Source organism: Tachypleus tridentatus, chromosome 7 (genome assembly GCF_004210375.1).
Source record: "Tachypleus tridentatus isolate NWPU-2018 chromosome 7, ASM421037v1, whole genome shotgun sequence".
Lineage (NCBI taxonomy): Eukaryota > Metazoa > Arthropoda > Merostomata > Xiphosura > Limulidae > Tachypleus > Tachypleus tridentatus.
In genome coordinates this window covers 94,642,739-94,658,331 of record NC_134831.1, presented here as the reverse complement: position 1 = coordinate 94,658,331, position 15,593 = coordinate 94,642,739, and the positions used below count along the sequence as shown (strand labels likewise).

At 32.4% G+C, this 15,593-nt stretch overlaps 1 protein-coding gene across 1 annotated transcript; it reads right to left on the bottom strand.

Moving 5' to 3' along the window:
• Window positions 1-11,557: 11,557 nt before the first annotated feature.
• On the bottom strand, window positions 11,558-15,513 carry LOC143258065 (sodium/glucose cotransporter 4-like). Its single transcript, XM_076517087.1, has 4 exons — window positions 15,493-15,513; window positions 14,079-14,300; window positions 12,409-12,589; window positions 11,558-11,995 (listed from the first exon to the last, which is right to left on the bottom strand). The coding sequence occupies exons 2-4, from the start codon at window positions 14,280-14,282 to the stop codon at window positions 11,799-11,801; spliced, it is 582 nt and encodes a 193-aa protein (XP_076373202.1). The 5' UTR covers window positions 14,283-14,300; window positions 15,493-15,513; the 3' UTR covers window positions 11,558-11,798.
• Window positions 15,514-15,593: the final 80 nt, after the last annotated feature.

Genomic DNA, 15,593 nt, shown 5'->3' with positions numbered 1-15,593 from the left:
CCAGTTGTAAGTAACATTCTTGTTGTCTGTATTCATCCTTGTTGCAGTTTGTCAGTTGTAACATTCTTGTTGTCTCAGTGATGTTGAGAAAACCCACTTGTAGAGAAAAATGTGCATATGTAAAAAACAGCTGGTTTGGGTTGAGAACATTTTTTATGTAGAGGAGCAAACAACGTTTTGACCTTCTTCGGTCATTGTCAGGTTCACAAAGAAAGGAAGAGGTAACTGACCAGAAGCTGACCACATGTTTGAAAGGGGTTGTATAACTGAGTGGTTGGAATGTAGAGGGCATGCTTAGATGTTTGAATATATAATTTTATGTTATTTTATTGTTATTATTTATTATATTTTTTAATATAGGTATAAAGGTGTTCCTTTGTATTGGTTTATTTTGGGCTTGAGTTGTTGTACAAGTAAGGCTTCTTTAATTTTGCGTTTGTTTATGTTTGTTTCTTTATATAGTATTTTCATAGTGTTTTCTATGGTTATGTTGTGTTTATTTAATTTGCAATGTTTGAAAACATGTGAAGGTGACTTTTTATGTTCTTTGAATCTGGTTTCCATTTTTCTACTTTTCTCCAATATAGAAGTCGTGGCAGTTATCACGTTGTATTTTATAAATAATGTTGCTGTGGTGTTTGTTGGTGTAGTTTTTATATAGTATAGACCTCAGTTTTGTGCTTGGTTTTTTGAATAAATTTGGTATTAACTGGAATGTCATATTTTGTTACTAGTTTCTGACAAATGTAGGTTATTTTTCTGCTGATGTCAGGGATATATGGTATGCAGCAGTATATGGTTTCATGATTTTTTGATTTGTGAGATATATTTACTTTTGTTGGTTGATTTTGCTTTCTGTCTAGGTGTGTGCATATAATGTTTTCTATGGTTTGTGGGGGAAACTTATTGATGTTGATGAAGTATTGTTTTATTTTGTCTAATTCATCATTAATTTTATCTGGTGAACATAGTCTTATGGGTGTGTTTATTTGGTTTCTTAGTATGTTAAGTTTTTGTTTCATGTTCTGAGTCCCAAAGAACGCATAATCCAATATGGGTGATTTTTTGGTGGATTTCTGTTTTAAATTGTGTGTCGGTTCTTGTAATTTTGAGGTTAAGAAACAATATTTGATTGCTTTTCTCTTGTTCACATGTGAAGTTAATGTTGGGATGTATAGAGTTAATGTGATTGAAATAATTAAGTGTGTGTTCTGTAGATGTGAATCCCGCAACCGTGTCATCTACATATCTGTACCAGAATAGTGGTGGATGTAATGTTGTGTTAATTGCTTGTGTTTCAACTTGTGTCATAAAAATATTGGATAGAACTAGTGATACTGGGTTGCCCATGCTTAGGCCATTTGTTTGTATATAGTTGTGGTTGTTGAACATGAAGTTTGTCTTCATCATTGTGAATTCTTTGAGGGTTGCTAATTGGTTGCTGGGAATGTCTGTAGATGGGTTAGGGTCTCAAATATAGAATTCCAAGGCTATCTTGCAGGCTTCAGCAGTTGGAACTTCTGTAAAGAGGGATTTAACATTGAAACTAGCCATTAACACTATGATTAAGTTGATTAAGATTAGACTTGAAATTAAAAGAGTCTTTGAATGAGCTGCTCCTGTTACTTATTTGTAGAATGCGCATGCTATGTATTTACCAAGATTGTAATTAAACAATTCATATGTGGACATTATTGGTCGTAATGGACAATCTGGTTTATGAGGTTTGGGGATGCCGTATATTTGTGGTGTGTGAGTCGGTTTTACGTAGGTTGTAATAAAGTGTTTGTGAAATGGTGTTGGACACGACTTCTATATTGGAGAAACAAGTAGAAAAATTGAAACCAGATTTATAAAACACAAAAAAAAAAACCTTAACACGTTTTTAAACACTGCAAGTCAAATAAACACAACATAACCATAGAAAACACCCAGATACTAAATAAACAAACATAGACAAATGCAAAATTAAAGAAGCCTTACTTGCACAACAACTCAAGCCCAAAATAAACCAATACAAAGGAACACCTTTATACCTATATTAAAAAATATAATAAATAATAATAATAAAATAATATAAAATTATATATTCAAACATCTAAGCATGCCCTCTACATTCCAATACTCAGTTACACAACCCCTTTCAAACATGTGGTCAACTTTTGATCAGTTCTCTCTTCCTTTTTTTGTGAACCTGACGATGATTGAAGAAGGTTGAAACTTTGTTCGCTCCTCTTCGTAAAAAATGTTCTCGATCCCAACAAGCCATTTTTACATATACATTTTTGTTATCTTTATTTATCCTTTGTGCTGTTTATCAGTTGTGAGTAAAGTTCTTGTTGTTTTCATTCATCCTTGTTAAACTCTGTTTATCAGTTGTGAGTAATGTTCTTGTTTTCTTTATTCCTCTTTCTTGCTGTTTATCAGTTTTGAGTAATGTTCTTGTCTTTGTTGAACCTTGTTACAGTTAATCAGTTGTAACATTCTTGTTGTCTTTATTCATCCTTGTTGATTATTAGTTGTGAATAACATTTTTTTTGTCTTTGTTCATCCTTGTTGTTTATCAGTTGTGAGTAACATACTTGTTGTCTTTGTTCATCCTTGTTGCTATTTATCAGTTGTGAGTAACATTCTTGTCTTTGTTCATCCTTGTTGCTGTTTCAGTGGTAACATTCTTTTCTTTATACATTCTTGTTAAACTCTGTTTATCCGTTTTGAGTAACATTCTTGTTTTTATTCATCCTTGTTACAGTTTATCAGTTGTGTATAATGTTCTTGTTGTCTTTATTTATCCTTGTTGCTGTTCATCAGTTGTGAGTAACATTCTTGTTGTCTTTATTCACCCTTGCTGTTTATCAGTTGTGAGTAACATTCTTGTTGTCTTTATTCATCCTTGTTGCTGTTTATCAGTTGTGAGTGGCGTTCTTGTCTTTATTTATCCTTGTTGCTGTTTATCAGTTGTGAGTAACATTCTTCTCTTTATTCATCCTTGTTGCTGTTTATCAGTTGTGAGTGACATTCTTGTTGTCTTTATTCATCATTGTTGCTGTTTATCAGTTGTGAGTGACATTCTTGTTGTCTTTATTCATCATTATTGCTGTTTATCAGTTGTGAGTGACATTCTTGTTGTCTTTATTCATCATTGTTGCTGTTTATCAGTTGTGAGTGACATTCTTGTTGTCTTTATTCACCCTTGCTGTTTATCAGTTGTGAGTAACATTCTTGTTGTCTTTATTCATCCTTGTTGCTGTTTATCAGTTGTGAGTGGCGTTCTTGTCTTTATTTATCCTTGTTGCTGTTTATCAGTTGTAACATTCTTCTCTTTATTCATCCTTGTTACAGTTTATCAGTTGTAAGTAACATTCTTGTTGTCTTTATTCATCATTGTTGCTGTTTATCAGTTGTGAGTGACATTCTTGTTGTCTTTATTCATCATTGTTGCTGTTTATCAGTTGTGAGTGACATTCTTGTCTTTATTCATCATTGTTGCTGTTTATCAGTTGTGAGTAACATTCTTGTTGTCTTTATTCACCTTGCTGTTTATCAGTTGTGAGTAACATTCTTGTTGTCTTTATTCATCCTTGTTGCTGTTTATCAGTTGTGAGTAACATTCTTCTCTTTATTCATCCTTGTTGCTGTTTATCAGTTGTGAGTGACATTCTTGTTGTCTTTATTCATCATTGTTGCTGTTTATCAGTTGTGAGTGACATTCTTGTTGTCTTTATTCATCATTGTTGCTGTTTATCAGTTGTGAGTGACATTCTTGTTGTCTTTATTCATCATTATTGCTGTTTATCAGTTGTAGTGACATTCTTGTTGTCTTTATTCATCATTGTTGCTGTTTATCAGTTGTGAGTGACATTCTTGTTGTCTTTATTCACCCTTGCTGTTTATCAGTTGTGAGTAACATTCTTGTTGTCTTTATTCATCCTTGTTGCTGTTTATCAGTTGTGAGTGGCGTTCTTGTCTTTATTTATCCTTGTTACAGTTTATCAGTTGTGAGTAACATTCTTGTTGTCTTTATTCATCATTGTTGCTGTTTATCAGTTGAGTGACATTCTTGTTGTCTTTATTCATCATTGTTGCTGTTTATCAGTTGTGGTGACATTCTGTTGTCTTTATTCATCGTTGTTGCTGTTTATCAGTTGTAGAGTGACATTCTTGTTGTCTTTATTCATCATTGTTGCTGTTTATCAGTTGTGAGTGACATTCTTGTTGTCTTTATTCATCATTGTTGCTGTTTATCAGTTGTGAGTGACATTCTTGTTGTCTTTATTCACCCTTGCTGTTTATCAGTTGTGAGTAACATTCTTGTTGTCTTTATTCATCCTTGTTGCTGTTTATCAGTTGTGAGTGGCGTTCTTGTCTTTATTTATCCTTGTTGCTGTTTATCAGTTGTGAGTAACATTCTTCTCTTTATTCATCCTTGTTACAGTTTATCAGTTGTGAGTAACATTCTTGTTGTCTTTATTCATCATTGTTGCTGTTTATCAGTTGTGAGTGACATTCTTGTTGTCTTTATTCATCATTGTTGCTGTTTATCAGTTGTGAGTGACATTCTTGTTGTCTTTATTCATCATTGTTGCTGTTTATCAGTTGTGAGTGACATTCTTGTTGTCTTTATTCATCATTGTTGCTGTTTATCAGTTGTGAGTGACATTCTTGTTGTCTTTATTCATCATTGTTGCTGTTTATCAGTTGTGAGTGACATTCTTGTTGTCTTTATTTCATTATTGCTGTTTATCAGTTGTTGACATTCTTGTTGTCTTTATTCATCAGTTGCTGTTTAGTAACATTCTTGTTGTCTTTATTCATCATTGTTGCTGTTTATCAGTTGTGAGTGACATTCTTGTTGTCTTCATTCATCATTGTTGCTGTTTATCAGTTGTGAGTAACATTCTTGTTGTCTTTATTCATCATTGTGGCTGTTTATCAGTTGTGAGTAACATTCTTGTTGTCTTTATTCATCCTTCTTGCTGTTTATTAGTTGTGAGTAATGTTCTTGTTGTCTTTATTGAACCTTATTACTGTTTTATCAGTTGTAACGTTTTTGTTGGCTTTTCATTCTTGTTGATGTTTGCCTGTTATGTTTTTGTCTTTATTCATCCTTGTTGTCACATACTTATTAGAATCATTAGATCAACTCTACAATACTGGGAAATATTACTGAAATTTATTACCAATGAACAAGATGAGCCATGTTACTTGAACAAATAATCAACTGGAGTGGTGGTGTACACAGCACATATAACTCACTTGTTAGAAAGATTGTAACCTACCCCCATTATGTACCCTTGACATTATTAGAATAAAGAATTAAAATTACCCTACATAATGTCTGTCATTTCAGTACATACATTTCATATGGTTTTATTGTTAACAAATATTGATGTATATTTTATGTTTATCCTGTCCATTTTTAAGTCTAATTAATGTACTTTTAAGATAATAACTTCAGTTTTTTTTTCTCCTAACAGACCATTAAGCCTGAAGGGATCATGTGGTAATGGGTTTTTTTTATCAACAATATGCACGGGTAATATGACCCATTTTTTTCAAGAATCTTTTCCATTGTCTTCCTGGATTGCTGCGTCTGGTTTAATAGGAAAATGGTTTGTTTATTCCACAAATTTTCTTTGAGTTCCTTCTGTAAACTGTAACTATGGCATGTGCCTATAGGTGTGTTGTTATATGTGTATACTGTGATTTTGTCTTCACCCAGGAACCTGGTGGTGTCTGTATAAACGTGTTGTTTTTTATCGAGAATTATAAAGAAAGATATCTTTACGTTGTTTATTGTTTGTTATTTATGTGTACATTATCAGCTCCTAAATTTTCTTTTGTGTAATTCAAATTTGTATTCACTTGTAAGAGGCTTATGAGGTAAGAAAATTTAAACCTAGCAACATTGAAAATACCACATGTAATTGGAGTGTTAACAGTTAACATGTAGCAATTTGCTCTGATGTTTACATTTATATGTGTATGTAAAGAGGCTATCTTGACCAAAATATTTTTTTCCTTCATCAAACTTTTAATATTTTCAGTCTGTTGAAGATTGGAAGTTTATTTTTTATGGTGTATTAGTGTGATTTAAACAAACACCTGCAAGTGTTCTGACCCAAGAATTGAGCACATTGTAATGTTGTGAAAAACATTAAGTAGATGGATGCTATATGTGTTTTTTTGTATAATGTCACAAAATGATACAAAGTTTTAGATGTTTTTTGAATAAAGCAACAAACTACACTGGTTTTTACTCGCTGTTTGACACTTTTGTGTGTGTGTTATTTTTATCTACTTTCACGTTCTGCATGAGTTTTGTCAGTTCACTCTAAGGGTTGAGTATAGTTTAATGATTAGTGAGCGTGACTGAATCTTAGGGTTCATGGCCCAAAGCTGGAAAAAATGTGTTCTGTATTTGTATGGCTGTGAGTGTGTTATAAAAGTGACGGTCAGCTCTCCCTGTTTGGTTAACAGAGTAGGTACTGTTTACCAGCTGCCTTTCGTGTTGTATATCAATCCAAATTTGGAAACGGCTGTTGTAAATTACTGTTGTGAAGCTTTTCTTGGATTACCAAAATAAACAAGACATTCACTTTTGAGATGTCTAATCTTGGTATGGTAGTTTGTGAAAACATTTGAAGCTTTTTTAGAGATAATAATAAATGATTGTACTGTAAATATATGAATATTTGTACATTTTCAACACCAAAAACTATATTTTGACAAATATATTTAAAGGAAAGGTTATATAATATTCCAAAAGTGGAGAACGGGCAGTTGAAGACATCCAACAATGTTTGGGAATTTTTTAAGCGGAGAAATATATTTTCTTTCTTTAAGTATGAATTTAAAACACTTAATATTTTAGAAACAACATTAATGTGAACTACTAGTACAGTATCTTTCGTAATACATTAGTCTGCAACATATATGATTCTGGATAGATAATTGTATCTATCAACCATCAGAAAAGAGACAATTAAATGTTAGTTATATTTTGTTCCTTTATATTATTAAGTATACCAGTTCTTGTTAGGTAAGGTGGAATGTTTAACACATTACATTACCAGCATCTTTTTCAACTCTGATAATTATCTCATGTAATGTGAAAAATAGAGAGATTGCAGAGGTTGTTCTTTAACAGTGTGGATATATAAACATATTCTCAATATATTAACTGTGAAAATGTGTTTTTATGTCAAACTCGGCCAGCTACGAAAAGAAACTATTTAGGCTTCCTAACACTGCAACGTTTCATAACGTTCAGTTTTTCTTTCTCAGTAAATAGCCTCCTGTCTTATAAAGTTTCCCCAGGTAAGAAGTAGCAGACATTAAGAGGTGTAACAGAAAATTTAGTGAATAATTAAAGTGTAATTTTCAGGGTGCACACTTGAAACATATTGTGCTGCAAAAAATTGTACTTTACCAAGAAAGAAACAAGTGATACATGAAATGTATAACTGTGATCATGGGTAGCTCTGAGAACTATAACAATACTTTATTTATTGTATCCTGGTAAGAGATAAGTTGTTAGAATATTGATAAATCTTCCATTGTTATTCACTTGGACGTGTTATGTGGGTAAAGTGTTTACTTTGTCAGTGTCTGAAACATATGGCATTTTAAAATTGTCTCTCAGGAGTCAAAGCATAATTAACAATAGTTATGTTGAAAAGATATTTTAGAATGCAATGTTATAAAGTACCATGTTTCTAGTTGGAAGAAATAAAAGTTGTTATTTTAATTTTGGTTTACAATGTGTAATTCTCACTGTTGAATTTCAAAGTTATTTTGTGTGTCAGAACTAATTAAATGTTTCTTTCTTTCAATACCAAACAGTACAAACTTCTAACCTCTAAGTTACTGCAGGATTTTACTCTTAGTGTTACAGTGTTTGAACTATTATTTTAAAAAATGTTCTGTCTCATTACCTGTCAGTAAGCTCATGAACAAAAAATGTTCATATATTGTACATTGTTTGAATTAATAAGAAAAATTATCTTTGTGAACTTCCTAGTCAGTATAGAACTTCTGAATTCTTAAATAATGTGTTGTTTGTTCAGACTATAATTATAGAATATTGTGTGTTGTACTTGTGTTTACTTTGTTAGGACTACAGATCTGTGTGTTTAAAATGTGTACTTCCTGTAAGTGATTTAGATAGTGGTTTCTCAATTCTTAAACTAATCACTGAATATTGAAAGGATGTTGTGGTATTGAACCATTACTGTTAAGTCTCTTGAAAGTCATGTTTAATATAAACTTTAAGTGACAGATGATAAAAGACAGAAGAAGCCTTAAATGAAGCCTGAATGGCCTTAACCTTTTACTGATTGTTCTTGAGAGTTGACAAATAGAGAACTTAAGGCTGTATTGTAACGTGTGTGCCTCATATTTATATATATATATATATATATACTACACGTTAGAATTTCTAAATATGCATTTAATGGACAACAATATAAATAATTTATTGGAGAAATATATGCTTGTTGAAAGTGATGAGCCGTTAATAAAAAATATTTCTACATTAGTGTCGTTTTGTGATGTAATTTGATAATTTCAGATATTTGGAGAAACAGGTCCATTCTAAACAGTTTCATTTGTAATTGTTATCAGTATTGTATCAAGTTACAAAGAAATAAAACTTATAAATGAATAAAATAAGGAAATTAATTCCGGGGTTATAACTTTGAAAAACAAAATACATTGAGAAAATAACTAGACGAATTATGTTAAAGATCTACATGAAGTTAGCCCTCAAAAGACATTCAAAAACTTTGTAATTTATATCCTTAAAACGGAATTGTTAGGCTTAGCTTTGTTGTATAACGAAACTGTATTTCTAGTATCACAGAAGTACCTGAAGCTTGTGGAATTACTTGTAGAATATAAAGTTTTATTATATTGGTAAAATTATAACATTCTGAAAGATGTCATCACCATTCGTGTAATATTTGCCTGGTCTTTTAAGAATCCTATTAAATACAAAGATATTCTTTACTTGGGTAAGGCTCCTTTGTGGATTTCATAATGAACGAGGATATCGCCATATATCTAGAACACTGAGTAAATTTTATTGTTCAAGTGGTTTGTCTCAGCTCCATGGCCAAGTGGGTTAAGGCGTTCGACTCGCAATCTGAGGGTCGCGGGTTCGAATCCCTGTAGCACCAAATATCCTCGCCCTTTGTCGTGGTGGCATTATAATGATACGATCGATTCCACTATTCGTTGGTAAGAGTAGTCCAAGAGTCGGCGGTGGGTGGTGATGACTGACTGCCTTCCCTTTTGTCCGCTACCAAATTAAGGGACGACTAGCTCAGATAACCCTCGAGTAGCTTTGCGCGAAATTCAAAAGAAACAAACAGCTCTGTGAGAGAAACTAATTTCAAATCAGTCAGTGTATGAATTATATCCGCGAACTTCTTGCTAATGCAGTTTTTATTATAATCCAAACTTCTATAACACCATGAGTTTAGTTACCTAGAAATGGTAATTCAATAATATAGCTATTAGGGGAAGTTTGGGATGTAGTACAACTTAGGGAGATGTGGTTAAAAATAATATAAAGTGAATAATGATAGAGGAAACGTCCAATCGAATTTGCTAATAATTAAATATATTAAAATAATTACGATGCAAGTCAAAAATAATCTTACAAAACTTTTATGATTTTTAAAACTTACAATCTTAAATGTAGCTGTTATTAAAACTGTAGAAAATATACCCCTAAGTAGCCCAGCGATGAGGCTGAAGGCTCATGATGCTAAAAATTGTTTCTATATTCATGACAGGCACAACACAGTTCCTTATGCAGCTTTGCACTTAACCGCAAAAACGTTTTGTTTGGTTTGGAGAAACTAACCCTAACACCAAATATTTCTGTACATACTTCTGTCACTCATGGTCAGTGCTTTGTGTACAATTTCGTTACGTAAATGTGAGATTAAAGGAGGTTAAACTGTTCTGTATTTCTCTATAATTCATTGTTGTAACGTTAGATAAAATATGTGTTACTGTTTGAACCGTTGTATGAAAAACATAACGGACATGTTCGATAATTCCGTTACCTCATTACATTTGAAACAATGCGCCATCTAGTAAGAGATCAGCCAAATAATAATAGTTCTTATAGTGCGAGTTCCGGCAATTAATACGTCAAATAATATCAGTAACTACCAAAGTTATTCATTGGAGGAATCGTCATGAAACAAAATGGCGGCCAGGAATGTTTGTTTGTTTTTTGAATTTCACGCAAAGCTACACCAGGGCTATTTGCGTTAGCCGTCCCTAATTTAGCAGTGTAAGACTAGAGGGAAGGCAGCTAGTCATCACCACCCACCGACAACTATTGGGCCACTCTTTTACCAACGAATAGTGGAATTGACCGTAACATTATAACGTCCCCACGACTGAAAAGGCGGGTATGTTTGGTGCGACCGGGATTCGAACCCGCGACCCTCGGATTACGAGTCGAACGCCTAACCATGCCGGGCTGGCGGCCAGGAAAAATTACCCGTTTAAAATCACTTTTAAAATGTCTGACAATAACTATTTTACGGTATTGCTTGAGCAAAACTAAAGCTTATAAAGCTAGATATGTGTTTATGGAGTGAATTAAAATTACATTATTTCAACTAATTTTCATCTAAGAAAGTGAGTTTTCCAACAATTGTACAGAAAAATATAACTGTATTAATTTAATATTTTCACATAATTCCCGTATATTTCGGGATATATTTATACTCTACCAGTTAAGAACAGGAAAATATTTGATCTGTTCCAAATTACAGTATAAACAGATAAACAACACATTTAATATATTCACACGTAAAATGTCTTAAAATTATTTATACGTGACAGAAATATCTATTTTGAACATTTGTTCTTCTCAAATAGTTATGTTGAAAACATCATGCACTATTTTATTTGGAACATAAGTATTGAAACTAAAGACAATATTAACTTTATTTTAACAAGAACAACAACAAATCACCTTTCAAATTTGTTATGAAGTTTATAAACCTTTTCTCCAAAAAGAGTTTCGAAAACCTCAATACGTCATATTTGGACTAGTGGCGACACCTTTGAGTTATATTGCCATATTACATTTTGCACATTGCTCAGAATAAAAGCACATAAATCAATTGTTTCTCGTACATGCAGCCAAGGAACAAATATATAACATGAAAATTATTCTGTTCCTTTATTATTAAGTAAATTATCAATTTTATGAATCATACTTATCCTTTAAATAAACTGTTATATTTTATGTAGAAATTAAAAACTATTATGATATTATCAACTATTATTCTTAAAAGTGATTAAAAAGACAGTTTGACTGACGTATATCTGTACAAAGTAATTTTAATGTTTGTTTTTTTTGTAATTGAACACAGTTACACAATGAACCATTTATGCTTTGCCCATCACACGTTCCTTGCATTGTAAGCCTGCAGAATATTACTGTCACTAGGGGCAGTAATTTTTAATAAATACGTTTTAAAGTTTTTCAGTTTGTTTTAATACAATTCTATATCTTTTTTTTAGTTATCTGGGCACAGACAGAAATAAACATTTGATTAAAACCATATTACTAAGTAGGAGTAATATGTTATTATTAACCAGTGTGTTTAAAGTAAATATCTTATCTGTAAAATAATGATTTGATGTTTATATAAGTTGTTTTTTCAAAGTGGCTCAATATAAACCTTCAATGTATAAGGTAGTTTTGCTGTTTAAAAAAAGGTCAATTTATATGATAATTTTGTTGATATTGGCCACCAGGGGAATTAAGCATAAAATCCCCACACGAAACTACCAAATATTGCTAGCAAGATAGCGTTGATATTGCACCAGTTCTTCCAGGTACTAACTTCCTGTACTCTCTGTTCTACTTGTTGGATTGGAACCCCATGGAGGTCTTGAGAGTTAGGGTTATGTTTAATACCGCAGATAAAGAAAACCACTCGCTTCCACAGTGGAATCTCTAATACGGAATAATCAGAAAAAAAATTTATTGTGTTTGAAAAATTGCCGAACTTCATGTTAGAAAACGTTCCATTAATAAAAATCTCTGTAATAAAAATGAACAGACGTCGGTTATTTATTTATCAATACGTTCTAACTGCAGCATTTATTTTAATAAGTAAAATTTCAAAATGTAAGGAAAATATCTGAGTTTCAAGCAAAAATATTGAAATGAATATTAATTATACCACATGTAGTATCAGTGTTTAAGGTGAAGAGTAGATTTCTTGATTAACAGTTACTTAAAACTGGTATATGGTGTGACATTTGTGGAAAATATTTGAATTTTGATTGAAAGAATCAACATAATAAAATCATTAAAAGTTTAAAGTGTAATGAAAATATGTATTACAATAAATATGTTTGAATTACCTTCGTTTTGGTCCTTAGAATGAGCCCAAGTGGTTTTCATTTCACAAGCTTCAATGTCGTCCCTGTTAAACGCACAATTGTCTTCCCCCCAATTAACATTGGACACTTTAGTGTTGCTGGATTTTCTAGGTTCTTCACGGAGTTGGGTGTTCATTATTGTCCAGAAAGTCAGTCTATACAGCTAGGTACATTATACAACCTATATAACTAGGTGCATTATACAACCTATACAGCATGGTACATTATACAATCTATATAACTAGGTTCATCATACAACCTGTACAGCTAGGTACATTATACAACCTATATAACTAGGTTCATTATACAACCTGTACAGCTAGGTACATTATACAATCTATATAGTAAAGCTCATTATACAACTTATATTGCTAAGTACATTATACAACCTATATAGCTAAGTTCATTATACAACCTATACAACTACATACATTATACAACCTATATAGCTAGGTTCATTATACAACTTATGTAGCTAGGTTCATTATAAAAGCTATATAGCTAGGTACATTATACAACCTATATAGCTAAGTTCATTACACAAACTATATAACTATGTTCATTATACAGCCTATATAGCTAGGTACATTATACAACCTATATAACTAGGTTCATTATACAAACTGTACAGCTAGGTACATTATACAACCTATATAACTAGGTTCATTGTACAACCTATACAGCTTGGTACATTATACATTCTATATGGTTAGGTGCATTATACAACCTATACAGCTGGTTCATTATACAACCTATATAACTAGGTTCATTATACAACCTATATAGCTGTGTTCATTATACAATCTATACAGCTAGGTACATTATACAACCTATATAGCTAAGTATATTATACAACCTATATAACTACACACATTATACAACCTATATAGCTAGGTTCATTATACAATCTATGTAGCTAGGTTCATTATACAGCCTATAGCTAGGTACATTATATAACCTATATAGCTAGGTTCATTATACAATCTATACAACTATATACATTATACAACCTGTGTAGCTAGGTACATTATATAAGCTATATAGCTAGGTTTGTTATACAACTTATACAGCTACGTACATTATACAGCCTATACAGTCACGCATATTATACAACCTAGATAGTTAGGTTCATTGTACAACGTATTTAGCTAATTACATTATACAAACTATATAGCTAGTTACATTGTACAACACACTTCTAAATATACCAATATATAAAACGCAGTTAGACATGTTGAAACCTAAAACACACATCTCTATATACCAATATGTAAAACATAGACATGTGGAAACCTAATATTTACTCAATAATCAATCTTATGATACGGTGATTTGGACTTGACAAATTTGTCATTCTAAATCAATCATGGCGAACGTTATTTTTTTTGGTCTTGACAGTTTAATCATTTTAAAGCAATCATGGAAGAGTCGACAAACCTTTCGAATACCAGTTGAGTCCCTCACTGGTTGAATAGTTTGTCTCCACCACCAACAGTAGCATAGCGTCACGTTTGCGGACTACAAATCGGGATTCGATACCCGTGGTGGGCAAAGCACATATAGCCCACTTTGAAGCCTTGTGCTTAACTTTAAACAAAGAACTTCACCCTTCAAGACAAGTCATCAAATGTTGAAAAACAAAGTTTACTCACATGTTTTGTATCTATTGGTTCAGTGGAAAGGCTTACTACTATGGTAACCATAAACGAGACAACGAAGAGGATACACCCGAAGTGTAGATAATGAACTTTAGACAGAATGTCAGGTCGAGGGTCTGGTTGACCACTGGCACACGATGGAACAGTGTAAGAAAATTCCCAGATAAATCGAGTCATGCCAACAACGAGTCCGACCATTAGACCCCAAAAGGCTCCCTGGAAAAGAGGATGCATCACAAGTCTATATTAAAGAAAACACTAACACATCATAACACAAGCTTACGACTTAATGTCAGGTATAAGTTGGATATCCACGATTATTACATAGCAATAAACAATAAATACAGAACATAATTAATTGTAAAAGTACTACAAATGGGTAAGAATACAAGGATAAAATGAAATATAATATGTTACATTATATTTTCATTACGTACGATTTTGTTTAAGTACAAACTAGTACCAGTAATACTTTTATCAAGTCTGTTTTAATTAGTCAAAACATTTTCATTCTTCATTTTTGTTTTCAGTTTTTTTTTTATATCGATAATTTTCTTTCGTGGATCTGCTGTATTGAGAGGGGTCACTGAGAAATCATACTGATTAGTGTCATTAAAGTCATTGGAAATGACCAAATACAACTGCGAAACAAACGTCTACCTTCTGAAACAAACAACCATACTTCTATCTACATGGCCAGGTGGTTAAGGCAGTCGACTCGTAATTCGAGTGTTGCGGGTTCGAATCCCTGTCACACCAAACATGCTCGCCCTTTCAGTCGTGGGGGTGTTATAATGTGACGGTCAATCCCACTATTCGTTGGTAAAAGAGTAGTCCAAGAGTTGGCTGTGGGAGGTGATGACTAGCTGCCTTCCCTCTAGCCTTACACTGCTAAATTAGGGACGCCTAGCATAGATAGCCCTTGTGTAGCTTTGCTCGAAATTCTAAACAAACCATAAACCTGGCGTTTAAATGTGTTACCATTAAATTGATTAAATGACCATTATAATGGAGTTGTGTTGTTCGTGAAAAGTTTTCTCCAGACGAGGAAAAACTCGTTTTATGATTCGTATTTAAAAGTTTATCTTCCACAATAAATCTTTCATTTACTATTCAGCAATATTCCATTTGTTTTATTAAGTAGGGTGTGTCAACAAAAGGGTCTGACTTTGTTTTACACAGACGAGGGGGTGGTTTCACTGATGATAAAACAAATTGAACAGCACGTTAAAGTAAATTTCATTCGAAATAAATAAGAAACAAATAACAATTTTCGTTTAAAAAATTCACTTGGGAGTGTTTTGACACGCGCCGTACACCGAATTCACATTCGTTGATTATGTGATAAGAATTCATAAAAGCAACGTCAACGTTTATTAAATTCGTGTTGTCTTAATTTGGAACTCACTCGTTCGTTTGTTCTAGTCCACAAAACCAGAACGTAAACGGCACAGACAGGTGGCGCTAAATACAGAAGTGACGCTCTGAATGTAATGGAAGGTTAGACTA

What these genes read in the sequence shown, in the direction of transcription:
- LOC143258065 (XM_076517087.1), bottom strand. Translation starts at nt 14,282, where the DNA reads ATGGTCGGACTCGTTGTTGGCATGACTCGATTTATCTGGGAATTTTCT. An exon ending in AACCAATAGATACAAAACAT is followed by an intron (nt 12,590 to 14,078) that starts GTGAGTAAACTT and finishes TAATGTACCTAG; the next exon opens with CTGTATAGACTGACTTTCTG. An exon ending in TTCTAAGGACCAAAACGAAG is followed by an intron (nt 11,996 to 12,408) that starts GTAATTCAAACA and finishes ATTCCGTATTAG; the next exon opens with AGATTCCACTGTGGAAGCGA.